This window comes from Heloderma suspectum, chromosome 6 (genome assembly GCF_057233095.1).
Source record: "Heloderma suspectum isolate Gila_16-S chromosome 6, 16-S_ref, whole genome shotgun sequence".
In the NCBI taxonomy this organism is placed as follows: Eukaryota; Metazoa; Chordata; class Lepidosauria; order Squamata; family Helodermatidae; genus Heloderma; species Heloderma suspectum.
Genome location: NC_139463.1, coordinates 81,243,997 through 81,270,673, shown reverse-complemented (window position 1 = coordinate 81,270,673; position 26,677 = coordinate 81,243,997). Strand labels below are relative to the sequence as shown.

Here is a 26,677-nt window from a genome sequence, read left to right as displayed (position 1 = left end):
ATGAATAATAAAGACTGGGAGAATCAAACCATGGTCAAAGAATTCATCCTCCTCGGATTTGGAAATATCCATGAGTTCCACATTCTTCTCTTCCTGGTGTTTCTAGCAATCTATCTTGTGACTATGGTAGGGAACCTGCTTATTGTTGTCTTAGTTGCAGCTGATCAGCACCTTCACACCCCTATGTACTTCTTCCTGGTGAATTTGTCTTGCTTAGAGTCATGCTATAGCTCAACCATTTTGCCCAGAATGCTAGACAGTTTTCTAACTGGGAACCAGTCTATGTTGATCCATTCATGTTTCACACAACTATATTTCTTTGGTGGCTTGGCGACAGCAGAATGTTATCTCCTTGCTGCCATGTCTTATGACCGATATTTAGCAATATGTAAACCATTGCATTATGTGACCATTATGGATGTCAGATCCTGTCTGCAGCTAGCAACTGGTTCCTGGGTCATTGGGTTCCTTGTTAACTCTATAACAATGTCTTTAATAACACATTTAGTATTCTGTGGACCTAATGAAATCGACCACTTTTTCTGTGATTTTACACCACTACTTCAACTGTCCTGCAGCAATACTGTAAAAATACAGCTATTGATATTCATTCTGTCTGCTCTATTTGGATTGCTTCCTTTTCTTTTAACCCTCATGTCTTATGGCTATATCATAAGAAACATTCTAAGGATCCCATCCACTGTAGGAAGAAAGAAAGCATTTTCCACCTGCTCTTCACATCTTATTGTGGTTACACTCTTTTATGGAACGATTGTCATTGTATATGTTTTGCCAAAAAACAGCACACTTAGGGATCTTAACAAGGCCTTCTCTGTCATCTACACTGTCTTGACTCCATTGGTGAATCCTTTTGTGTACAGCCTGAGAAATAAAGACATTAAAAATGCTCTGAGTAAAGCTGTCAGACATTTTATTGATTGCTCATAAAGCATCCCCAGACTCTTTTGCCTCCCCTTTGCTGCTAAAAAAAAGAAGAGGGGGGGACACACAAAAAACTTTCACAAACATTAAAATGATTTCAATGCATTGTAATGACTGGTTCATTTTAATTCTTTAATTTTTGTGGGTGAAACTGTCTGATTTGTGACTTCAATCATAAAGCATATTCAATACACTGATAAACAGTAGCTAACCTAGGCAATGGTATCTATGGCTGCAAACTCCGAGATGGCTATCACCATCCTACCTTGCTTTCAGGTGGGCACTGTGGTTTGGATCCAGATCTAGGCATGTCATGTGCAACTGGGATGATGGAAATGGACTTCCTCACCCTCAACTCCCCATGAAAGCCCCTGAATATGCTGCACAGAGGGTTCGTGGACCCTGCTGAATGGGGTGAGCAAGGGTGTGGGAAGATCCTTGATCTAACCCAGTATATCAGGTGTAGGGTACTTGTGGTGCTCTGGTTGTTTGGACTGCAACTACCATCATCCCTCAACACTGACTGACTATGTTGACTAGGGCTGATGGGAATTTATAATGCCTTTGACTTTGCCCAGGATTTCTATGAGATGGGATGTGTGGACAGTTAGATGAAAATGTCAATCCAGTGTGTGGAAACTGTGAAACAAGGCAAATTCCAGTGTAATTGGAAAAGGAATTGAAAATAAAACTGTCAATATTTTACTGCCTTTATGAGTTTACAAATCTATGGTGTGACCATACTTGGGATATTGTGTACAGTTCTGCTCACTCCACCGAGAAAAATATTTTGTAAGGATGGGGGGAAAAAAGTGCAGAAAGGAGCAACTACAATGATCAAGTGTCTGGAGCAACTCTCCTACGCGGAAAGGTTACAACATCCTGGACTGTTTAGCTTAGAAAAGAGCCGAGCAAGGGGAGATCTGATGGAGCTGTTCAAAATTAGGCATGGTGTGGAGAAAGTGGACAGGGAGACATTTTTTCTTCCCTCTCTCATAATATTCACAGGGGTCATCCCATGAACCTGATTGGTGGCAGATTCAGGGAAGATAAAAGGAAGGACTTCTTCACACAGCACATAGTTAAACAATGGAATTCACTCCCACAGGATGAAGATATGGCCACCAATTTGGATGGCTTTACAAATTCATGGAGGATAAGGCTATCAATGGTTCCTATTCCTGATGGCTGTATGTTACCTCTAGTATCACGGGCAGTATCAGGAATGTTGGGAAAATCTTCTGCCAGATTAAATAAGGCCAGATTCCCAAGAAACAGACCTGTGGGGTCTGCAGCGGACTGGGTCTCCTGGGTCTGCACCTGCCAGACTTCCAGTGGGATGGTTTCCAGGTTTTAAAAAGACAAGTTCAAAAATGGTGGCTTCCATTCATGGACCTTTGGAAAATTATGGCCATAAATGGCATATTTTATGCCATTTGTGGCCATAAAACACTTTGTTGTTGTTGTTCAGCCGTTAAGTTGTGTCCGACTCTTTGTGACCCCATGGACCATAGCACGCCAGGCCTTCCTGTCCTCCGCACTCTCCCGGAGAGTGCTCAAGTTCATATTTATTGCATCGGTGATGCTATCTAGCCATCTCATCCTCTGCCGTCCCCTTCTCCTTTTGCCTTCAATCTTCCCCAGCATCAGGGTCTTTTCCAGTGACCTTTCTCTTTGCATTAGGTGGCCAAAATATTTGAGCTTCAGCTTCAGTATCTGTCCTTGCAATGAACATTCAGGGTTGATTTCCTTTAGGATGGACTGATTTGACCTCCCTGCAGTCCAGGTGACTCATAAGAGTCTTCTCCAGCACCATAGCTTTGATTATATGAACCTTTGTCCATAAAACACTTACATCTATGTAAATTGCAGCTGTAAAACCAGTTTTTAAAACTTTTTTTTTTTAAGGTTTGCCTTTTTAAAACTGGAAAGTGCCACACAAAATCTGGCATGCACATGCAGGGCTTCTTGTAAACTGCCCTTGGTGCTCAGTTAGGCTGGAATAAAGGAAATCCAAACACTGCAAATCACCAACATGTTGAAGGTGATGAACTTGGCTTCACTGAAAGTGTCAGGTAATTTTCTGGCTAGAAAAGCTATAACAAATAGGGATGTACAAAACCACTTACCTGTTTCATAAGTGGCATCCGCGGTGGGGGGGAGGCGCTCCGTCCCTCCCTCCGGAATCCTCCCTGGCCAGCTCCGCTCTGCGGCAACTCTGCAGAGCCGCCGGCTGGGGGCATCCGCAGCTGGACATCCGGCTGCAGCAGGTCTGGGGACAAAAATGGCGGCTGGCGTAGCAGCCACCATTTGCGTCCCTTTGCTGAACCGTGATAGGCTACATAAATATTTATGTAGCCTATCACGGAAAAGAGCGGGGATTAGGGATGTACAAAAGTGACTTACCTTTACCAGATTATGTTGATGGAGGGGGAGAGGCGTTCCGTCCTTCCCCCCAGAATTCTGGCCGGGGGGGAGGCACTCCGTTCCTCCCCCCAGAATCCTCGAACAGCCAGCTGTGCTCTGTGGCAGCTCCACGGAGCAGCAGACCAGGCCCGGCCCAGTCAGGCCAGAGCTGTCTGCAGCCGGATTTCCGGCCGCGGAGGGCTCTGGGTAAAACAACAACAACAACAACAATGCGTACGCAAATGGCGGCGGCTACGGCCGCTGCCATTTGCGTTCCTTCTTTTTACCATCTTAATCTATGTAAATATTTACATAGAGTATAATGGCGAAAATCAAGGGGAATTCAAATAGCGTAGCGGGTGCCATTTGCGTCCCCTTTTGATTCCCCGTTTTAGCCTACGTAAAGATTTACGTAGGCTAAAACGGTGAATGAAAAAGGGATGCAAATAGCGCCCGCTATGCTATTTACGTTCCCCTTGATTTTCGCTGTCATAGTCCATGGCGTACACGTTTTTTTTTTTTAACCCACCCCCAACCATGACAGGCTACGTAAAGATTTACGTAGCCGATCATGCCTTTTTTTTCTTTTTTTTAAAAACCTAGCCATGATAGGCTACGTAAATCTTTATATAGCCTATCACGTCTTTTTTTTTTTTTTAACAAGCCTGGAAATGGTGTCTGCAGCAGCTGGTCAGAAGACCGGCTGCTGCCGCCGGAGCTGCTGCCAGAGCCGCTGCTGCCCGGAAGATCCACCCCAGGTAAGTCTCATCCCGGGGGGATCCGCGGGGGGGCCGGGGGGTGGCAGGCCATTCCACCACAGATTTCGGGGGGCCGAATGCACTGGCATTCGGCGTCACTGAGATCCATGGCGGAATTCTCTGACATCCCTAGCGGGGATGCAAATGCCTTAGCGGATGCCATTTGCATCCCCGCTCTTTGCCGTGATAGACTACATAAATATTTATGTAGCCTATCACAGCTCAGTGAAGGGATGCAAATGGCAGCTGGTGTAATGGCCGCCATTTGCGGCCACCGCCCGGCAGCAGCCAAAGCCGCCTCCACTGCCGGAGCTGCCGCCAGGTAGGCTCCATTCTGGGGGGCTTCTGCGGGGTGGTGGGGTGGGTTGCTCCATTCTGCCATGGATTCCAGGGGGCCAAATTCATTGGAATTCAGCCTCCCTGGGATCAGTGGCGGAATTCTCTGACATCCCTAATAATGAAGCTGATAATTGCCAGAACACCCATGTAGCCCAGAACACAGTAGAACATGGTGAGGGACACTTCATTACATTCTAATATGATCTGTCCAGTCCATAAGTGCATGTCAACATCTGGGAATGGAGGGGAGGTTGAGAGACATGCAGTACAAATGCACGCTTGAATGAGGGAGCAGGAAAAAACAATGGTGCTGGCTACTTTTTGCCCAGGGCAGTAGTGAAGGAGGGGGAATCTCATCAAACTCTAAACCACAACCCATTTTCAAAAGTGACAGGTGCCCCACCCCCTGTTGTGATGGGAAGTCCCAGCCTAGCCATATGTCCCACCTATGCGATAAGCTGACCCTCTCATATGACCTTCAGGGTCACCTGATGGGGGTCATGTGACCCTTCTACGAACCCGTCATGCCACCATGGACCAATAGGAAGAGGTTTTAGAGTCCTAGTTGGTACGGATGCGGAAATGGCCCACAGGGCCATTTCCAAACCCTCCCCGGATTGGCCCAGAGGGGTAATGTGTAACCCATAGGCTAAAACATTAAAATGCACATTTTGGGGGAATTTGCACATTTTCACAACTGTGAATTTGTGACGGAACAAAAGGCACCTAATAATTTGTGAAACATAGACAGAATGTATTTTAGACAATCTGTACATCTGTAGTCTAAATTTTTATTTTCATGGAGCTTGATTTGGAGAGACTACAACAAAGATAATAAATGGAATCTGTTAATCTGGTACGAATTTACAGAATCCATTTTCTCATGTCTTCTTAAAACAGTTTACTGTAAACATGAACAATACAGAAATAAGGCATAACAGATTGCCCTCAGCAACCTAACAGCTTATACAATGTGACTTACGAAGGCTACCTAGAAGTGTGTGTATGTGATTCTCTACCCTACATACTCTACACAGTTTCCTTACAACAATTTTGCTAAAGATGTTAAGGAAGCACATATTATTCCACCCATACAAAGAAGTTCATTTAGGATGCTGATTTCACCTGCCATGGCTGAACATCTGATCTGAATGCTCCAATTTGCCTTTATCCCACATGCTTATTTGTCTGAACAAGTATATGTTATGTAAGGTATGTGCAATAGAATAGACAGAATTGTAGATACTGTAGCTCTGACCAGACATAGCCACCTCAAACAAAGATGGAGGAAGTTTCTTTAGTTTTTCCTCTCCTCTACAGTTCATGTACTTTCAGTGCAAAGTGCCAAAACAAACAGAAGACATGCATTAATGTCTCATAGGATTTTATGTTATTAAGAAAGTCCTGGAATCCTAGCATGGCATTTGTGTGTGGACTAGGGATGTCAGAGAATTCTGCCATGGATCTCAGGGAGGCTGAATGCCAGCGCATTCGGCCCCCCGAAATTGGTGGTGGAACGGTCTGCCACCCCACCCCACCCCCTAGGACGAGACTTACCTGGGGCGGATCTTCCTGGCGGCGGCTGCTGCGGCGGCTGCGGCGGCGGTGCGGCAGTGGCGGCGGCAGCTGCAGTGGCCGGTCTTCTGACCGGCTGCTGCTGCCGCCATTTCCAGTTAAAAAAAAAAGATGTGATAGGCTACGTAAAGATTTACGTAGCCTATCATGGCTAGGTTTAAAAAAAAAAAACTGTGATAGGCTACGTAAATGTTTACGTAGCCTACCACGGCTGACTTAAAAAAAACAAAAAAAACCCAACGTGTGTATGCAAATGGCAGCGGCCATGGCCGCTGCCATTTGCATTCCTTATTTTGGCACGTCTTAGACTATGTCAAGATTTACGTAGACTAAGACGGCGAAAATAAGGGGAACGCAAATAGCGTAGCATCCGAGCATTCACAGTACCATAGTACAGAGATCCCCCTCACCAAATTTTCAGTTGTCCTATCACCTAGATCCCCCCAAATGTGCTCAAAGCAGTCTCCTTAGCTGTTTCCCTTGTCATTATTGCCACTGCCCCCACAGCTCTGGCTCCAAGGAAGAGGAGGACTCTGCAGGTCCATCTTCATGCCATTGATCGGGGCAGTGAGTAAATATCACATGACATCATCATGCAGGCAGACCATGTGAAAAAGACCAATCAGAATGGGGGGACATAACAAAGGGACACATGACGTGCTTCCAAAGTACAGCTCCCAAGATGCACCTTGATATTGCACATCTGCAAAAACTCATACATGGAATGAGATTTCGTAGTAAAGGAGAACTCTCGTCTGAACTCATATATATATATTTATTGCTTTCTGAGTAAAGAACAAATTCACCCAGGGTAAGATCACTAATTTTGAATGTATTTACTTTATTTTTCTACCAAAAATGGCACTCAATATGGCTTACAGAAACCATTAAAATGTATTTAAACAATAAAACGATACATTACAATATAATAAAAATATAACAATTACAGATAGACAGACAGATAGACAGACAGATAATCAGCACCCAACCCAACAGATCTACTTTCAGCCTAAGGGCCTTCCTAAATAAAGTGGTCTTTGCCTTACATTATCTGCCTGTTTCCTGGAAGTTTCCTGAACACATGGTCAGCACACATGGAATTTCCATGCCCTTTTGACAGCTAAAAGACTGATATCACAACACTGGAAGGATAAAAACTCACCTCCTATAATGCAATGGATTGACAATTGTACAGCACTTTCAACATTTGAACGGGTGGTATATAGATACCACTTGTGAATGGATACTTATATGGATATTTGGTCTGCTTTTGTTAAAGTTTATAATTCTTAGAAAGCTGCATTTTCACACACATACACACACACACTCACACACACACACTTCATATGCATGCACTGAAATTTCTATATTCAAATCTATGTAGCTACAATTTCTTTCCTCTTTTGTTTGTTGTTTTGTTGATATTTTACAATAAAAATTTCACACACACACACACACACACACAAACGTCACAATTCTAGAACCTCAGAACTAGTCCTTTAAAACCTCTATAAAGTCCCCTTAAAAAGACCACCCCAAAGCCTGAGAGAATAAGTTCTTCACCTCATGCCAAAAAGAATACAAAGAAGATGGCAGGCAATCCTCTCTGAGGAGGGTGCTACCACTGAGATGAGCCCCTGCCTGCTGGCCACATGTCAGATCTCAGTAGGAGGGGGAACCCAGAGAAATGGCCTTGAATGTTATCAAAGCCGAGGTAAAATCAAATGGGAGCATGGTCTTGATGTGATCAAAACAACTAGTCCCATTTAGCAATCCTGCATCCCTATTTGGACTAAATGAAGTTTCTGGACCATTTTTAATGGAAACCCATGTAGATGTCACAGTAATCCCACTGACAGATTACTAGAGCACAGAGAACTGTGGCCAAGCTATCTTAGTCCAGATAAGGTTTATTAGTGATGGAATGTCACCTCACAAGGTAAGAGTACATGTTACTACACAGATCAGGACCATAATGTGGGGTGGCATGGGCATGTAGAGAGACTTCATTCCCCTAGCTGTGGTCCCAAACTAGATCAGGCACCACATGCCTCCAATTTACATTGCCAAAAAGGAATCCAGTTGTAATGTAAAGCAGGCATAAGGCAAAGGGTTAAAGTTCTCTATCCCCCACTCTATGGTCATGTTCTACATTAGTTCTCAGGACTTGCTTTTGGGTAAAAAAAAAAAAAAAGTGGGGTGGGGGGAGCTACACCTTTAAAGTAAGCTGTAGTTTGCCCATGAATTCTTCTTAAAACCTCATTAGGTAGATCATCATGGATGCCAAGTTTCAAATTATTTGTGTAAGAGGTGTCATTTTTTATAAGAAATAGAATGATGAGGCTTATAATGGCAGAAGGGACCACTTTAATATATTTGGCTTTAATAAATTAGAATTAGTGATCAGTTTAATTTGATGTAATATAATTTTCCCAACTGGGGGGCAGGGGTGATATTTCAAGTTTACCCATTTGTCACTATTGCTGTTTCCTGTTAGCTAAAAGTATGTAATTAATTCCTTAGATACCTCAATTCAACTTAGAGGATACGTAACTACTGTGTGTGTGTGTGTGTGTGTGTGTTGTAAATATATAAAGTCATGGTTCCTAGTAGATACACCACAGTTTCTTCTAGTGCTGTAAGGATGTTGTACTCAAAAAAGTCATCAAGAACAGGTAGCAAGCTGAATGAGTCTTGATTCTGCAAACTGCAAAAGAAGAAGCTGTACCTGTATTGTAACTTGGACATAAAGACAGCATTCTTTCCAGTAAGGTATGTTAATACAGAAATAAGAAACAACATGATTATTTTATGCAGTATGTTTAGTCCAGCCTTCCCCAACCTGATATCATCCAGATGTTTTTGACTACCACTCCCACCAATGGCCAATAGCCATTCTAGCTGGGTTTGCTTTCGTGTTTTGTCCTTAAGCATAAGAGCAACCATGGAACATAGGTTTAATAAAAGAGCTATCTACTAATCTACAAATAGTGTTGGGAGAGTGTTTTATACCATGTAGACTCATTCATTAGAAGTGCTTCAACTCTTAGTTCTTCAGAACTTGTCCTTGCTCAGTTTGAAATGAGTAAAAACCAACTAAGGAATGGCTGATCTCTCAACCACTGGTGGTGGAGCACCCCTTGTTCATGCCTTTACCCACCAGTGGGGTGCAGGGCAGTATTCATGTGTGGAAGCTGCTGGCACATGTAGATCTTATGCTGCATTGACTTCTGGCAGACCGGCTGTAAGCAGGCTTTATTGGACACTCTCAGGGGTATGTTAAAAGCTAATGAGGGCTGAATTTTCTGTAGGGATGTACGAAAGTGACTTACCTTTCGCAGATTATGTTGATGGTGGGGGGGGAGGGTTCCGTCCCTCCCCCCAGAATCCTGGCCAGGGGGGAGGCGCTCCGTTCCTCCCCCCGGAATCCTCGAATGGCCGGCTGCGCTCCGCAGCAGCTCCATGGAGCAGCCGGCCAGGCCTGGCCCGGCCAGGCCAGAGCCGTCCACAGCCGGATTTCTGGCCGAGGGGGGCTCTGGGTAAAAACAACAACAACAACCACATACGGAAATGACGGCAGCTATAGCTGCCGCCATTTGCGTTCCTTCTTTTTGGCTGTCTTAATCTACGTAAATATTTACGTCGACCATGACGGCGAAAATAAAGAGGAACGCAAATAGCGTAGCGGGCGCTATTTGCATCCCTTTTTCATTCACTGTTTTAGCCTACGTAAATCTTTACATAGGTTAAAACGGCGAATCAAAAGGGGACGCAAATAGCGCCCGCTACGCTCTTTGTGTTCCCCTTTATTTTCGCCATCATAGTCTATGTAAATATTTACGTAGATTAAGACGGTAAAAAGAAGGAAAGCAAATGGCGGCGGCCGTAGCTGCCGCCAACTGCGTATGTGTTTTTTTTTAAAAAAAACCCACCCCCAACAATGATAGGCTACATAAAGATTTATGTAGCCTATCACGTCTTTTTTTTTTTTTAAACCGAGCCATGATAGGCTACGTAAATCTTTACGTAGCCTATCACGTCTTTTTTTTTTTCCCACAAGCCTGGAAATGGCGGCGGCAGCAGCCGATCAGAAGACCGGCCACCGCCGCCGCCGGAGCCACCACCGCCTGGAAGATCCGCCCCAGGTAAGTCTTGTCCCGGGGCGGATCCGCGGGGGGGCAGGGGGTGGCAGGCTGTACAGGCTGTTCCGCCACGGATTTCAGGGGGCCGAATGCACTGGCATTTGGCCTCACCGAGATCCGTGGTGGAATGCTCTGACATCCCTAATTTTCTGTGCACCAATGGAATTAACACAATGATTTGTATGCCATTTTGCAAGTTTGAATGCAATACAAACAGTGGCTATCCAGCTCAGTGGTAGGGCATATGCTGTGCATGCAGGAGATCCCAGACTGAATCCCTAGCATTACAATTTTTAAGAAATGGAAGGGCCCGTGGCTTACTGGTGGAGCACCTGCTTTGCATGCAGAAGGTGCCAGGTGTGATCCCCGGCTTCTCCAGGTAGGGCTGGAAAAATTCCTGCCTGGATCCCTTCCTGCAGAGCTGCTGTCAGTCAGTATCAACAATATTGGGCTAGATGGACCAATGGTCTGGCTCAGTATAAGGTAGCTTCCTATGTTCCTATGTAAGAAAAGTCTGGAAGCAGGTGCTAGAAAAGATGTCTGCCTGAGACACTGGAGAACAGTTCCCAGCCACAGTGGGCAATATTGGTCAAGGGATCAATGATATAACTCAGTAGGAGGCAACTTCATATGTCTGTAAATGCTGGAAAATCCAGCATTTGAGAGTCATACAGTATAACCTAAGGAGCGAGAAGCTCATAAATACTGTCGCCCAGTCAGCTAAGATCAGGGCTGGACAAAGACATTTTGCTGTCTGAGGTGAAGGACAGGATGGCATCTGGCATACTCCAATTCCCTGTACAGAAGTTAACCAGACAGACGATTGAATATTACTTCAAAATCGGCAATGATACACTGACTGTTGTCCACTGCTAGGGATGTCAGAGAATTCTGCCACGGATCTCGGTGAGGCCGAATGCCAGAGCATTCGGCCCCCTCAAATCTGTGGTGGAACGGCCTGCAACCCCCCGCCCCCCCACGGACCCTCCCTGGGATGAGACTTACCTGGGGCGGATCATCCAGGTGGTTGCGGCTCCGACGGTGGCTCCGGCAGCGGCTCCAGCTCCGGCGGTGGCCGGTCTTCCGACCGGCTGCCGCCGCAGCCATTTCCAGGCTTGCAGGGGAAAAAAAACATGATAGGCTATGTAATGATTTACGTAGCCTATCATGGCTAGGTTTTTTTTAAAAAGAAATAAAAGACGTGATAGGCTACGTAAATCTTTATGTAGCCTATCACGGTTGTTGTTGTTGTTGTTTTTAAATGCGTATGCAAATGGCGGTGGCTACAGCTGTCACCATTTGCGTTCCTTCTTTTTGGCCATCTTAATCTATGTAAATCTCTACGTAGACTATGATGGCTAAAATCAAGGGGAATGTAAGTAGCATAGCAGGTGCTATTTGCCTCCCTTTTTCATTCACCGTTTTAGCCTATGTAAATCTTTATGTAGGCTAAAACGGCGAATCAAAAGGGGACGCAAATGGCACCTGCTACGCTATTTGTGTTCCCCTTGATTTTTGCCGTCATAGTCTACATAAATATTTGGGTAGATTAAGATGGCCAAAAAGAAGGAATGCAAATGGCGGCGGCCATATCCGCTGCCATTTGCGTACGCGTTTTTTGTTTTTGTTTTACCCAGAGCCCTCCGTGGCTGGAAATCCGGCTGCAGATGGCTCTGGCCTGGCCAGGCCGGGCCTGGCTGGCTGCACCGCAGAGCTGCCGCAGAACACAGCCGGCCGTTCGAGGATTCCGGGGGGAGGAACGGAGCGCCTCCCCCCTGGCCAGGATTCCAGGGGGAGGGACAGAGCGCCTCCCCCCCACCATCAACATAATCTGTGACAGGTAAGTCACTTTCGTACATCCCTATCCACTTAGGGATGTACGAAAGTCCCTTACCTGATCCCGAAGCTTGATTCGCAGTGGGGAGGAGGTGCTCTGTCCCTCCCCCTGAAATTCTGGCTGGGGGGGAGGCGCCCCATCCCTCCTCCCCGAAATTCTGGCAGCGGGGGAGGCACCTCGTCCCTCCGGCCACGAATCCTCCTGTCCTGCCGGGATGCAAATGGCGGCGGCCGTAGCCGCCGCCGTTTGCGTCCCTGCAGTCAGCCGTGATAGGCTACGTAAATGTTTACGTAGCCTATCACGGCTGAGTGAAAAAAAAAACCCATGCGTATGCAAATGGCGGCACCCATGGGTGCCGCCATTTGTGTTCCTTATTTTGGCAAGTGTAGTCTACGTAAACATTTACGTAGACTACGGCGAAAATAAGGGCAACGCTATTTGCCTTGCCCTTATTTTTGCCGTACTCTACGTAAATGTTTACGTAGACTAGACATGATAAAATAAGGAACGCAAATGGCGGCGCCCATGGGCGTACGCGTGGCGTTTTGCGTACGCGCGGCTTTTTTTTTTCTTTTCTTTTTTTCACTCAGCCGTGATAGGCTACATAAACATTTACGTAGCTTAACACGGTGTTTTTTTAAAAATCTAGCCATGATAGGCTAAGTAAATCTTTACGTAGTCTATCACGTATGTTGTTTGCTTTTTTTACTTGGAAATGGTGGTGGCGGCAGCTGGTCAGAAGTAGGGATGGCGGAGAATTTCTCCCCGAATCTTCGGGGGGCCGAGCACCAATGCATTTGGGCCCCCGAAATTGGCGGTGAAATTCTCTGCCCCCCGCCCCCCCCCGGGATGGGACTTGCCTTTGGCGAATGTCCCTCCCGGCGGCGGGTCCCGGCGGCGGTTCGTCGGCCTTTCGTCGGGGGCAGGGGCGGTAGCTGGTCTTCCGACCGGCTGCCGCCACCGCCATTACAAAGTAAAGTGTAAAAAAATACAAAACCCCGTGATAGGCTACGTAACGATTAATGTAGCCTATCATGGCTAGATTTCCAAAGTCAGCCATGATAGGCTATGTAAATCATTACGTAGCCTATCACGGGTGACTTTGAAAAAAAAAAGCACGTACGCAAATGGAGTGTTGTTTTTTTTCCCAAGTCACCCGTGATAGGCTACGTAACGATTTACATAGCCTATGATGGCTGACTTTGGAAATCTAGCCGTGATAGGCTACGTTGATCGTTATGTAGCCTATCACGGGGTTTTTTGTTTTACTTTTTGTTTCGCGGCTGGGGCGCTTCTCCCCGGCATGAATTTCAGCCGGGCGAGGAGGGAAGCCTCGCCCCCCGGCCTGAATTTCAGCCGGGTGAGGTGAGACGCCTCCCCTCCTTCGCCTGAACTTCGGGAGGAGAAGCGAAGTGCCTTCCCCCCACCGCGAAGCACCCCTGCGAAAAGGTAAGTGACTTTCGTACATCCCTAGTCAGAAGACCGGCCACCACAGCTGCCGCCACCGAACTGCCACCGAACCGCCGCCAGAGCCACCGCCGCCAGGGACATTTGCACAAGGTAAGTCCCGTCCCGGGGGGGTGGGGGGGCAGACCGTTTCTCCACCAATTTCGGGGGGCCGAGTGCGCTGGCATTCAGCCTCCCCAAGATTCGTGGAGAAATTCTCTGACATCCCTATATCCACTGCACCTGATGGCAGCAGGGCAGGCTAGATTGGAGGAACAGAGTAGGTCATGTGGCACCCATACATTTGTTCTCCAGCAGCTCACCACTGCTTCCTGTCCACCTGATTCTGTCAACTGAGGCAGGTGCATCACTCTCTCTAATTGAACACAGTGGGACTTACTTCTGAGTAAACCTGCATTGGGTTGTACTGTAAGTTACTTTCATTTAGGTTCCATGGGGAAAAGTTGGATTGATTTGTTTGTTTATTTGATGTTAACATTTATAACCTGCTTTTCCTCTCAAAGGAGATGTCCAATGAGGCTATCAAAACAAAAGCAAAATCCTGACTAAGTTTCGACATTGGTTTCAATGAGATCGCAACATGACTAACTCAGTCTGAATCCAACCATATTTTGCTTTTCACTCCAAGGTGTGATGCCATTGGATTGTTCTCCTCTGCCACCTCAGGCTTTTTTGATCAACCATGATCTCCTCCACACTACTTGCTCAGCAACTGCCAGGGATATGTGACCCACTTTTCCGGACAAATTTTACTAGATTTATCAAAATGTATTTGGGTTTCATCAGAATTCCTCAGATGTTTTGCCTGAAGAGGAAGCTTCAAAATTTGCACTTAATTTTGTATTAGGCAAAATTTTGAGAACTGAGGAATATGTGGAATGCCCTGAAAATGTCTCTAACTATAGCAAAACATGTAGGGACCCCCTACAGTTTCCCAGCCATTTTGCCTAAGAAGGAGACCCCACATTCTCTTTGAATTTTTTTCCTTTAGGCAAAAGTTTATGGCAGCTGTAGCAATCAGCTTGTCTACAACACACACCAAATAAAATATGATATATAAAACATACATTCGAATAAGGGCCACAACTTAATCAATTAGCAGCTAATGCTTAATTTATAGGATATACAACAGAACATAACTAAGTTAACTCATTCTGATTTCTTCAGTTTAAGCACCTACTTTTAAAATAATAGGTAGTATTTGGTCTCCTTGTTTGGGTGATGACACTCTGACTCCATGTCTCAGATCAGTTCTGAAACTGATTCTTGCTCCTCATTTCCAGCCCACCTAAATGTGTGCTGAGGAGACTCCTAAAAGTGTCATAATTCTCCAAGCCAGTTAGTCTTTGATGTCAACGACTCCATCCGTGCACGGTTACATTTGAGTTGATCAGTTGGAAGTGATGATATCGATATGTTTCTTTTATGTGATGCCTCAGTGTTGACCAGTACACTCTCTATTTCTCATCCTTACCCTGCCTGCACTGTGTAACCTGCATTTGTGACACCAGTACAAATCTGAGAGGACCTTCCTCAGACACGTCATCACACTCGAACAATCCAGCAGGTCAGAGTAGGCAAAAAGAAAAGAATAGACAAAGGCAAAACCATAATCCAGGGAATAGAACAAAACATACCTACTTAGCCCCTAGGTAGCATGGTGAACCTCAGGCTTGCAGGCCAAATCTGGCCTGTCAGGGATCCCAGTCTAGCCCTCTGGGGCTTCACAGAAAGCCCCACCAGCTCCTGTGGCCATGTGCCCTTTCCCTAACCACTGATTGGTAGTTTCTCAGCTTTTCTGCTGTTGTTTTCCCATTCTAAATGGCTGAAATGCCTCTTCTAAGGCTTAGTTACTGTCAGGTAACAGCTTCAAGCTAGAATACGCCGGCATTTTGGTTCTTCCCTTTTTGTCTTTGACCCTGCTCCCTTTTGCTTTTGGCCCCACCCACTACTGGAATGCACAACTTGAGAGTTTTTCTATAATTCAGCCTTCATGCCAGAAGAGGTTCGACACCCCTGCCCTAAGGCAATCGGCTAATCCTATATTGCTAGAAATTGTGCGGGTGAGTTGCCACTTCCCCCAACTGAGGTGGATGTCGAGGCATGTTTATCCATGTATTTCTTTGTGATATTTATTTTTATGGCCCACCTTTTAGGAGACATTCTCCCTCTTCATCTCCCCATTGGCTGGCTGGCCCAGCTCAGTCTTCTGCTCCATGCACCATATGTGGTGCATTCTTCTATGGGGTGGAGGTAAAGTCAAACACACACCCTCACAAATGTCCTAGAACATTCTGACGGGAAACATTTCATGCACCATTCAAGACTCACCATTGCAGCATCTAAGAGGAATTCTGTTATCTGACCTCTTCATTTGTCATGTTTCTTACAGGTTTGAAACATTAAAGAGATAGATAGACCCAAGAATAAAGTAACTAAAAACCATGATATGGTGATCTCCGTATTTGAACTGCCTGTTCTGGCATTTACACATGGAAAATGCAGCAGGAATGCTGGAATGGAGTAACCAAACAGATTTCACAGAATTCATTCTCTTGGGATTTAGTGATGTTCCAGAACTGCAGACATTTCTCTTTGGGGTCTTTCTCCTTATCTACACTGTGACCATGGCTGGAAACCTTCTCATACTTGTACTTATTGCATGTGATCAGCATCTTCATACCCCCATGTACTTCTTCCTGGGAAACCTTTCGTGCTTGGAAACCTTCTACAGCTCAACGATCCTCCCTAGGATCCTCACCAGTTTCTTGACTGGAGAAAGGACCATTCCTATTTGGGGTTGTTTTTTGCAATATTATTTCTTTGGCTCCCTGGTGGGCTCAGAATGTTATCTGCTGGCTGCTATGTCTTATGATCGGTATTTAGCAATTTGCAAGCCTCTTCATTATCCAGCCTTAATGAATAATACACTTTGCATATGGATTATGACAGGCTCATGTCTGAGCTGTTTTCTACTTAACTCCATAACAACGTATTTGATCTCCCAATTATCATTTTGTGGTCCTCACATTCTTGACCATTTCTTTTGTGATTTCACTCCAGTGATAAAGCTTGCCTGTGGTGATACCCACCAGATGGAATTGATGGCTTTTGTCCTCTCTTCCCTAATAGCTCTTGTCCCATTCCTTTTGACCCTGATGTCTTACAGTTTGATCATTTCCACTATCCTGAGAATTCCATCAAACACTGGGAGACAAAAGGCCTTCTCTACTTGTTCATCCCATCTTAGTGTTGTGATGGTTTTTTATGGGACCCTTGTCATTGTCTACATGTTTCCTAAAACTAACACTCTGAAAGACCTGAACAAAGTGTTCTCTGTCTTTTATACCTTGTTAACCCCTATTGTCAATCCCATTGTATATTGTCTGAGAAACAGAGAAGTGAAAGAGGCTCTCAGCAAGCTTACTTGTCAATTGTTTACTTTAATAAGAGGAAGGGTGCAAAAGCACCTCTAGATTAGAATGAGAAAGGAGTGCTGCTGACAACATGATTTTATTATAAATCACTGGGCTGGATCCGTTTCTTCTACTACCACCTAGGGGTGGACGAAAGTCACTTACCTGTCCTCAAAGCTTTTCGTGGTGGGGGAGAGGCGCTTCGCTGCTCCCCCCGTGAAGTTCAGACTGGGGGGGGAGGCTTCCCGCCTCGCCCGGCCGAAATTCAGGCCGGGGAGGAGGCGCCTCGCCTTGCCCGGCCGCGAACTCAAAAGTTTTTTTTAAAAAAAACAAAAATGCCCCCGTGATAGGCTACGTGACGATTAACGTAGCCTATTACGGCTAGATCTGCAAAGTCAGCCGTGATAGGCTACGTTAATCATCACGTAGCCTATCACGGGTGACTTTAAAAAAAAAAAAAAGCGCGTACGCAAATGGCGGCCCCCATAGGGAGCCACCATTTGCCTTCCTTATTTGGTCGCTGTAGTCTACGTAAATCTTTACGTAGCCTACGGCGAAAATAAGGGCAATGCAAATAGCGTTGCCCTTATTTTCGCCGTAGTCTACGTAAAGATTTATGTAGACTACAGCGACCAAATAAGGAACGGGAATGGCGGCTCCCTATGGGGGCCGCCATTATCCGTATACGATTTTTTTTTTTTAAGTCACCCGTGATAGGCTACGTGACGATTTACGTAGCCTATCACGGCTGACTTTGCAAATCTAGCCATGATAGGCTACGTTAATTGTCATGTAGCCTATCACGGGGGCGTTTTTTGTTTTTTTCTTTTATTGGAATGGCGGCGGCGGCAGCCGGTCGAAAGACTGGCTGCCGCTCCCGCCCCGGATGAACACCCGCCGAACCGCCGGCCGGACCCGCCGCCAGGAGGGACATTCGGCAAAGGTAAGTCCCATCCTGGGAGGGGGTGCGGGGGGTGGGGGGGTGGAGAATTTCTCCCTGAAACTTCTTTGGGGGGCCGAACACATTGGCGCTCGGCCCCCCAAAGTTTCGAGGAGAAATTCTCCGCCATCCCTACTACCACCTCATATACCATCTGAGCTCACATGGACTATGAATGAAACATTGACAGGTCTTTAATAAAGCTTGACCAGCTATGAGAGGCTTGGATTATTTTAGTTCATGGACTAGGGATGGGGGAGAATTTCTCCCTGAAACTTCAGGGGGCCGAGTGCCAACGTATTCAGCCCCCCGAAGTAGTTTCGGGGAGATATTCTCCACCCCCCCGGGATGGGACTTACCTTTCACGAATGTCCCTCCCGGCGGCGGGTCCCGGCGGCGGTTCGGCAGGTCTTCGACAGGGGCAGGGGCGGCAGCTGATCTTTTGACCGGCTGCCGCCGCCGCCATTCCAAGAAAAGTTAAAAAAAAAAAACGCCCCCGTGATAGGCTACGTGATGATTAACATAGCCTATCATGGCTAGATTTGCAAAATCAGCCATGATAGGCTACGTAAATAGTCACGTAGCCTATCACAGGTGAATAAAATGGACCAGTTTCTTTGTTCCTTGGTCACTGGGGTCCCTGTCAACTGGGCATGCTGACACTCTGAATCCCCTGGCTCCCTTTTCCTTCCAAGGATGTCATCTGCCTTGGAAGTCTCTGTGACTTCTCCATGGGAATAAGTATTCTAAAAGTTTGGCATAGGATAGTAAGTTTTATTGTATGGCTTTATTTTCTTTGTAAAGTATCCTTTGCTTTCCCATCTTGCTTCTTATTATATTCCTTGAATTAACATCTTCTCTTAAGTTGGACTGGAGGTTTGGAATGGGGTTTTTTTCTGGCAAAGATCCAAAGGAGAGATATGGCTAGGGATGTACGAAAGTCACTTACCTTTCGCAGATTATGTTGATGGGGGGGAGGCGCTCCTTTCTTTCCCCCCAGAATCCTCCATGCCCGGCTGTGCTGAGCGGCAGCTCCGCGGAGCAGCTGGCCAGACCCAGCCAGGCCAGAGCCGTCCGCAGCCAGATTTCCGGCTGTGGTGGGCTCTGGGGAAAAAAGAAAAAAAAAACATGTACGCAAATGGCGGCGGCTACAGCCGCTGCCATTTGCGTTCCTTATTTTTGCCGTCTTAGTCTACGTAAATATTTACGTAGACTAAGACGGCGAAAATAAGGGGGAACGCAAATAGTGTCTGCTAAGCTATTTGCGTTCTCCTTATTTTCACTGTCTTAGTCTACGTAAATATTTAAATATTTACGTAGACTAAGATGGCCCAAAATAAGGAACGCAAATGGCGGCGGCCGTAGCCGCCACCATTTGTGTACATGCGTTGTTTTTTTTTAAGTCAGATGTGATAGGCTACGTAAAGATTTACGTAGCCTGTCATGGCTGACTACAGGGATGCAAACAGCAGTGGCTACGGCTGCCACCATTTGTGTCCCTGCTAGCCAGTGGACGGATGTCAGCGGAGCGGAGCTGGCTGCCCAGGATTCCGGGGGGAGGGACGGAGTGCCTGGTGGAGCCAGGTAAGGGCGATTTCGTACATCCCTACCGTAGCTGCTGCCATTTGCGTACGCCTTTTTTTTTTAACCAGAAGTTTTATGCTATGTAAAATCTTATGTAGACTATCACATCTCTGTAAAAAAACCCATAAAAACCTGCAAATGGCGACGGCGTCAGCCGGTCGGAAAACCAGCCTCTGCAGCCGCCGCTGCCGCCCGGAAGATCCGACCTAGGTAAGGCTCGTCCCGGGGGTTATCCACGGGGGGGGCGGGGGGGTACCATTCCGCCACAGATTTCGGGGGGCCAAATGCACTGGCATTCGGCCTCACGGAGGTCCATGGTGGAATTCTCTGCCATCCCTAGGTATGGCGATATGACCTAACCACTTAGCACTAGGGATGTACGAAAGTCACTTACTTTTTCAAAGGGTGACATTCGCGGTGGGGGGGAGATGCTGTATCCCTCCCCTTGAAATTCTCCCTTTCTGGCTCCGCTCCATGGCGACTCCACGGAGCCGCCAGCCGGGGCCGCCCACAGCAGGACATCCGGCCTCTGGGCTGCACAGGGATGCAAATGGCGGCCGCTGTAGCCGCCGCCCTTTGCGGCCCTGTATTTTGCCATGATAGGCTACTTATATATTTACGTAGCCTATCACGGCAAAAAAAGAAAGGGGGGGAACGCAAATGGCGGTGGCTATGGCCGCCACCATTTGCATTCCCCTTTTTTTTTTTTTTTTTGCCGTGATAGGCTACGTTAATATTTATGTAGCCTATTACAGCCTCTGCAGGGATGCAAATGGCATCCCTGCGTTAGCTGTGATAGGCTACCTGAGTATTTACGTAGGCTATCATGGCCACAATGAAGAAGCGAATGGTGGCCACAGACGCGGCCGCCATTCACAAAGCAGAGCGAACGGCACCAGGTAAGTGTCCTGTTTCACGTGCCTTTCGAGGGATGGGGGGGTGGGGGGCTTCGTTCCGCCACGGATTTCGGGGGGCCTAATGCACTGGCATTCGGCCTCACCGAGATCCATGGCGGACTTATCTGACATCCCTACTTAGCACTACTAGAGTACTCAGATCTATGCCTATGGGGAAGGAGGAGGAGAGAGGGCTGATGGCTCATAGTGATTGGTGCAGCTGGTCACTTCCCTCCATCCCAGTCAGATAACTGGCTCAGAGTGCTGGGATCCCCTTTCTCCAGGGTTAGAGGACAAGAAAAGGGGTGGTGGCAGTGACTACCACATGGTTAGAAGTGTATGCACCTGGCCTGGCCTGCAAAGCAGTGGTAGCACAGGAATTTCCAATGTATATTTACATTATACACAATGGCCTTCATAGAAATGATTTCCAAGCAATGCTTAGTTCCCATTTTCATGTACCCCATGCTGAGGTAGGGGCAGGGTGGAAGGAACACTGAGCATATGGTATCTGGGTGTCTCTGCCCTGTCAAGATGTGACCACTCTCCCTCTCTCCTCAGCAAATCAGGTGGCAGATGTAGGAAGGAGTTGTGTTTGGCCTGAGCAGACCAGAGAAGGAACTTCTCCCCTTTGGCCCACTCACTGCCTATATAGAAGACAGGACTTCCATGAGGAAAAGATCACTGAAAGATCACCTAGACTTACAGAGGGAGGAGGAAGAAAATGGAGGAAAAGGTTGCTGAATTAGGGCTGCTACTCAAGATTTAATAGGGATAAATGCCAAGTTCTGCACCTAGGAAAAAGAAACTAAATGCACAGTTACAAGATGGAAGATACATGGCCCAACAACACTACAAGCGAGAAGGATCTTGGAATTGTTGGCGATCACAAGCTGAATATGAGTCAACAATGTGATGTGGCTGCAAAAAAGGCCAATGCTATTTTGGGCTGCATTCACAGATCCCAGGAAGTACTAGTTCCCCAAATCCCAGGAAGTACTAGTTCCCCTCCACTCAGGAATGGTTAGGCCTCATCTGGAGTACTGTGTCCAATTCTGGGCACCACATTTTAAGAAGGATGCAGACAAACTGGAGAGGGTTGAGAGGAGGGCAACAAAGATCATCAGGGGACTGGAAACAAAGCCCTGTGAAGAGAGACTGAAAGAACTGGGCCTGTTTAGCCTTGAGAAGAGAAGACTGAGGGGAGATATGACAGCACTCTTCAAGTACTTGAAAGGTTGTCACAGAGAGGAAGGCCAGGATCTCTTCTCAATCATCCCAGAGTGCAGGACACGGAATAATGGATTCAAGTTACAGGAAGCCAGATTCCGGCTGAACATCAGGAAACACTTCCTGATTGTTAGAGCAATATGACAATGGAACCAATGACCTAGGGAGGTGGTGGGCTCTCCCACACTGGAGGTGTTCAAGATGAGGCTGGACAGCCATCTGTCAGGGATGCTCTGACTTAGGGATGGCGGAGAATTTCTCCACTAATCTCTGGGAGGCTGAATGCCAATGCATTTGGCCCCCTGAAATTGGTGGAGAAATTCTCTGCCAGCCCCCGCCCCCCCCCGGGATGGGACTTACCTCGTGCGAATGTCCCTCTCGGCGGCGGGTCCCGGCAGCGTTTTGGCAGCGTTTCGGCGGGGGCGGCGGCCGGTCTTCTGACTGGCCGCTGCCGCCGCCATTGCAAAATAAAAAAGTAAAGTAAAAAAACAACAACACACACCCGTGATAGGCTACGTAACGATTTACGTAGCCTATCATGGCTAGATTTCCAAAGTCAGCTGTGATAGGCTATGTAAATCATCACGTAGCCTATCACGGGTGACTTTGAAAAAAAAAAAGCGCGTACGCAAATGGCGGCACCCATGGGGCACCGCCATTTGCATTCCTTATTTTGGCACGTCTAGTCTCCGTAAAGATTTACGTAGACTACGGCGAAAATAAGGGCAACGCAAATAGTGTTCCCTTATTTTCGCCGTAGTCTACGTAAATCTTTACGTAGACTAGATGTGCCAAACTAAGGAACGCAAATGCGGCGCCCCATGGGCGCCGCCATTTGCGTACGCGCTTTTTTTTCCCCAAAGTCATCCGTAATAGGTACGTGACTATTTACATAGCGTATCACAGCTGACTTTGGAAATCTAGCCATGATAGGCTACGTAAATCGTTATGTAGCCTATCGCGGGTGTGTGTTTTGTTTTTTTACTTTACTTTTTTTTTCGCGGCTGGGTAGACGGGGCGCTCCTCCCTGGCCTGAATTTCGGCCGCAAGGGATGAGGCGCCTCCCCCCTGGCCTGAATTTTGGCCGGGCGAGGCGGGGCGCCTTCCCTCCCTCGCCTGAACTTCGGGGGGAGAACCGAAGCGCCTCCCCCCCACCGTGAATCAAGCTGCGGGATGAGGTAAGTCCCTTTCGTCCATCCCTACTCTGACTTGGATTCCTGCGTTGAGCAGGGGGTTGGACTCGATCGCCTTGTAGGCCCCTTCTCACTCTAATGTTCTATGATTCTATGCCATCAGGGATTGTTGGCCTGACATGCAGCCATCTCTCCACATGGTACTGTGGTCATTTTGGATCTACAGTCACCATTTTGGTAGTGCCACCCCATTGTTGTCATTGTTGTTGTCATTGTCATTGTTGTTGTTGTTGTTGTTTTTAAATAGCATTACTTATCATAGGACTCTAGGCCTTCAGTCGACACATGTGTTTCCAATTCTGGATACTGTTATGGTAGATAAAGGGGGCTTATGGATGCAAGCATGAGTTGCCTGAAGCATGCAGTTCAGCCATTTCACACCCAGCATGCAAAGAGAATTGGTGGGATGTTTCTTCATGGAGGAGCTCAACCCATGTTTCCCCAGTCTTGGAGCCCACTACTTGCAGAAGGACATCACATGATTATGTGGCATGGCAAAGGGGCTTCCCTTGGGAATCCTCCACCTCTGCCCCATTCTGTATTCTCTGAGAACTGCCACTCTGGGTACACAGCTGGAAAGCTTCGGAGGGGAAAACAATTTGCTGCTTCCATTGCACTCCATGCCCAGAAGCAATGACTTCTAATCAGACAGGTAGGCAACTCTGGAGGTTCCCAGAGTGAGTGTGTCAAATCCCTATATTCTAATGTGGCTCAAGAATGCCCCTGATGTTTCTGGTAAGTTGAGAACTTGCTGGGCAACCTGAATAGGTGGGGCTGGCCATGCCTAGATCAGAATTGGCACCCAGCTCTGCTAGCGGATGGCAGCATTAGATTCTGTCCCAAGACTGGACTTATGTAGGTAACATGTAAACAGCTAAGTTCGATTGACTTTTTTATTTTATTTGTGTGTGTGTGTGTGTGTGTGTGTGTGTCAGATTGTTGCCCTCCTTTGTTTTCTCCCTTTTTTCCTTACCCCCCTCCCATAAACTCTTTTTGTATATATATATGGACATTTGGCTGCATTTTTTTAAAAAATAATTCTCACTAACCCCTTTCCCATGCAAAGGACTCCACAGTTACAGAAGTATAATTTGTGTTCTTATAATTTTTGCAAGGCTTTGTTAAATTCTGTAATTCTGGGCTTTGGGAAAGAATATCCCAAATGCATTTCTTTTAATTCTTTTTCCTGGCGCTGTTGGGCTGAAGGGAAGGGTCCTTGACAGAAGGGCACAGAAACTGCCCAAGTAGCTGGATGGACTAGGGTGTGTCAGGAGGTTCATCTTGACTGGTCACACCCTATAAGTAATTCTTTTTTAGGGAGCCCTTGTAAATAAATTGGGAAAGTTATCCCCCTCCCCCCAGTACATAACAAATAGTCATTGAAATGGCATGTCTTATGGAGATGCAACAAGGAATAATGCACAGAAATTTATCACTTCTGCTCCGGGGATAGGACACGTATCTTGGATGGGATAGAATTCCCCTTGAAACCTCAGGTTCATAGCATGCAGTACTCCTGGATCTGGCCTTGAAACTGGATGCTCAGATGATGATTGTGGCTAGGACTTCTTTTGCCCAGCTCAGGTTGGTGTGCCAGCTATGCCCATTTCTAGAGTCCTCAGATCTAGTCATGGTGACATATGCTCAAATTACATTGTGATTGGAGAAATAGACATACCTTTGCTTATTAACATTACATAAACAAATAAAACGGTCAAGAAACATCAGTTAGTTCAGAAAGGTGTGGCCAGGCTGATGATGGGAACTAGGGATCAGGAACATGCTATTCCTCTATTACAGGCATAGTTTGATTGGTGCCCTGTCTGTTTCTAACTACAATTGATATTGTTGGTTTTGACCATAAAACCCCTACATGACTTGGGAGTTGGGACCAAGATATTTAAAAGACTATGCTCCTATGCCAAATCTGCTTGCCAACTAAGATTGTCTACAGAGGGCTTCCTCCACTTACCAATATATGTATTGTGTTTGGCTGGGATTTATCTGAGGGTGTGATCCTATACATATTGAGATAGAGAAAAGTCGCACAACTCCTAGAATTTGGACAAGGATATCCAAAAGATTTTTTAAAATGTCCCCCCCCCCGCAGGATGCTGGGACTTTTAGGACTTTTTTTTCCATCTAAACATGCATAGGATTGTGCCCTAAGATTCTATAGCTGTGTGTAGACCTGGAACTCTCTGCCAAGAGAAACCATTCTTGACCTCTTGCTGGCAAAGACCTTCCCCTGACCCCCAGCAAGTCTTTTGCTTGCCATGTTGGTAATTTGCAATGAAAAATATGATAAATCTTAATTTTCATATGAATTTAACACACAGTTGTATGAGAAGGAAGTAAACATTCTTTCCCATGATATATAAAATACCAAGGCCTCAGGGAATAATACAGGATGCATATATGTTAGCTGTTGTTAGTTAGGATGAGGAGAATGATGATTAGAATTTAATGTTAACACAGAATTTGCAATGCGCGCACACTTAAAAAAACAAAACAAAAAAACTAGATTCAATTTTCTATCTTGCCCAATGAGCAAATTTGGTTCTAATTAGCTGTATGGCCAACACCCAGCAATAGAGATAGAAAACACAATCTATTTATGGCCTGTGCCACCTTCACATGTGTTCACTTATAAGTTCATTCTGTCTTATTTCACCATGAATCTGCTTTCAGAAAATGTGTACAAAATACTGGATTTAAATACATACTGAAATACATGGGATTGGATCCAGGCTCTGTCTTTTGTGAAAGGAAAGGCTCTGCTTATGGAAGATTCCTTCACCTGATATTTGGGATATCACACACACACCCCCCACAGCTAACACTATTCAACAGGTTCTTCTGACTCTCTATATAGCATTTTGTGGGAGCTGGTGGGGCTGCTGTGGCAAGGAGGGGACAAGGATTTCCACTTCCAACAGCACTGTTGATTCAGCATAAATCTGGATCCAACTCATATCTCAAAACATATTTTCTCTCAAAATATAAATTTCTAAAGGTATCCAGATGCACACTGTTGAGTCAAAAACTGTGTCTGAACATTTAGGAAGTGTGAAAGCACTCAAACCCCTGGGCCTGGATGGATGAACCTGTCAGTTTTGGTTTCTCCCACATTCAGATCTGTTAAATATCATGTTCTTTTTGTCCCAATAGAATCATAGAATAGTAGAATTGGAAGGGCCCTACAAGGCCATCAAGACCATCTTCATGCTCAATGCAGGAATCAAAGTCAGAGGCATCCCTGACAGATGGCTGTCCAGCCTCGTCTCGAATACCTCCAGTGTGGGAGAGCCCACCACCTCCCTAGGTCATTGGTTCCATTGTCGTATTGCACTAACAGTCAGGAAGTGTTTCCTGATGTTCAGCCGGAATCTGGCTTCCTGTCACTTGAGCCCATTATTCTGTGTCCTGCACTCTGGGATGATCGAGAAGAGATTCTGGTCTTCCTCTCTGTGATAACCTTCCAAGTACTTGAAGAGTGCTATCCTATCTCCCCTCAGTCTTCTCTTCTCAAGGCTAAACATGCCCAGTTCTTTCAGTCTCTTTTCATACAGCTTTGTTAGAGACATTTGTGAATTCTGGTAAATTCTTATCAAAACCAAACTGAAAAGAACAATGTAATGGAACTACTTCTCATCCATCTCTACTTTGGACCCCATTTAAGAAATATCTGGCCCGCCATTTAAATTTCTCATCATCCCCTTGACATAGTGTTGCTGTAGTGAGACATTAAAAAAGTGGAAATAGCCAGCTAGCTAGCATTATTTGGGTTACTGCTGCCCATTAACAGGTAAGCCTTTTCTTATTTTTGGCCACTCACAGAGGGTGGAATTGGGGGGGGGGGGATGAATGGAGGCAAGGTTTAATCCTCCCCTCCCAGAGCATGCTGGTCCTGATCCAAATCAATGGAATAAACAAAACCTTCAGGCTCAGG

General features: G+C 46.2%; 2 protein-coding genes across 2 annotated transcripts; both read left to right on the top strand.

Annotated features, from left to right (window-relative positions):
* Positions 1 to 948, top strand: LOC146341442 (olfactory receptor 11A1-like). Its single transcript, XM_084807451.1, has one exon. The coding sequence runs from the start codon at positions 1 to 3 to the stop codon at positions 946 to 948; it is 948 nt and encodes a 315-aa protein (XP_084663577.1).
* A 15,028-nt stretch (positions 949 to 15,976) lies between these two features.
* Positions 15,977 to 16,942, top strand: LOC146341441 (olfactory receptor 6B1-like). Its single transcript, XM_084807449.1, has one exon. It carries the CDS (start codon positions 15,977 to 15,979, stop codon positions 16,940 to 16,942), a length of 966 nt encoding a protein of 321 aa, XP_084663575.1.
* The last annotated feature ends 9,735 nt before the right edge of the window (positions 16,943 to 26,677 follow it).

Excerpts from the sequence above, each read along its gene's own strand:
- LOC146341442 (XM_084807451.1), top strand. The coding sequence starts at position 1 with ATGAATAATAAAGACTGGGAGAATCAAACCATGGTCAAAGAATTCATC.
- LOC146341441 (XM_084807449.1), top strand. The coding sequence starts at position 15,977 with ATGCTGGAATGGAGTAACCAAACAGATTTCACAGAATTCATTCTCTTG.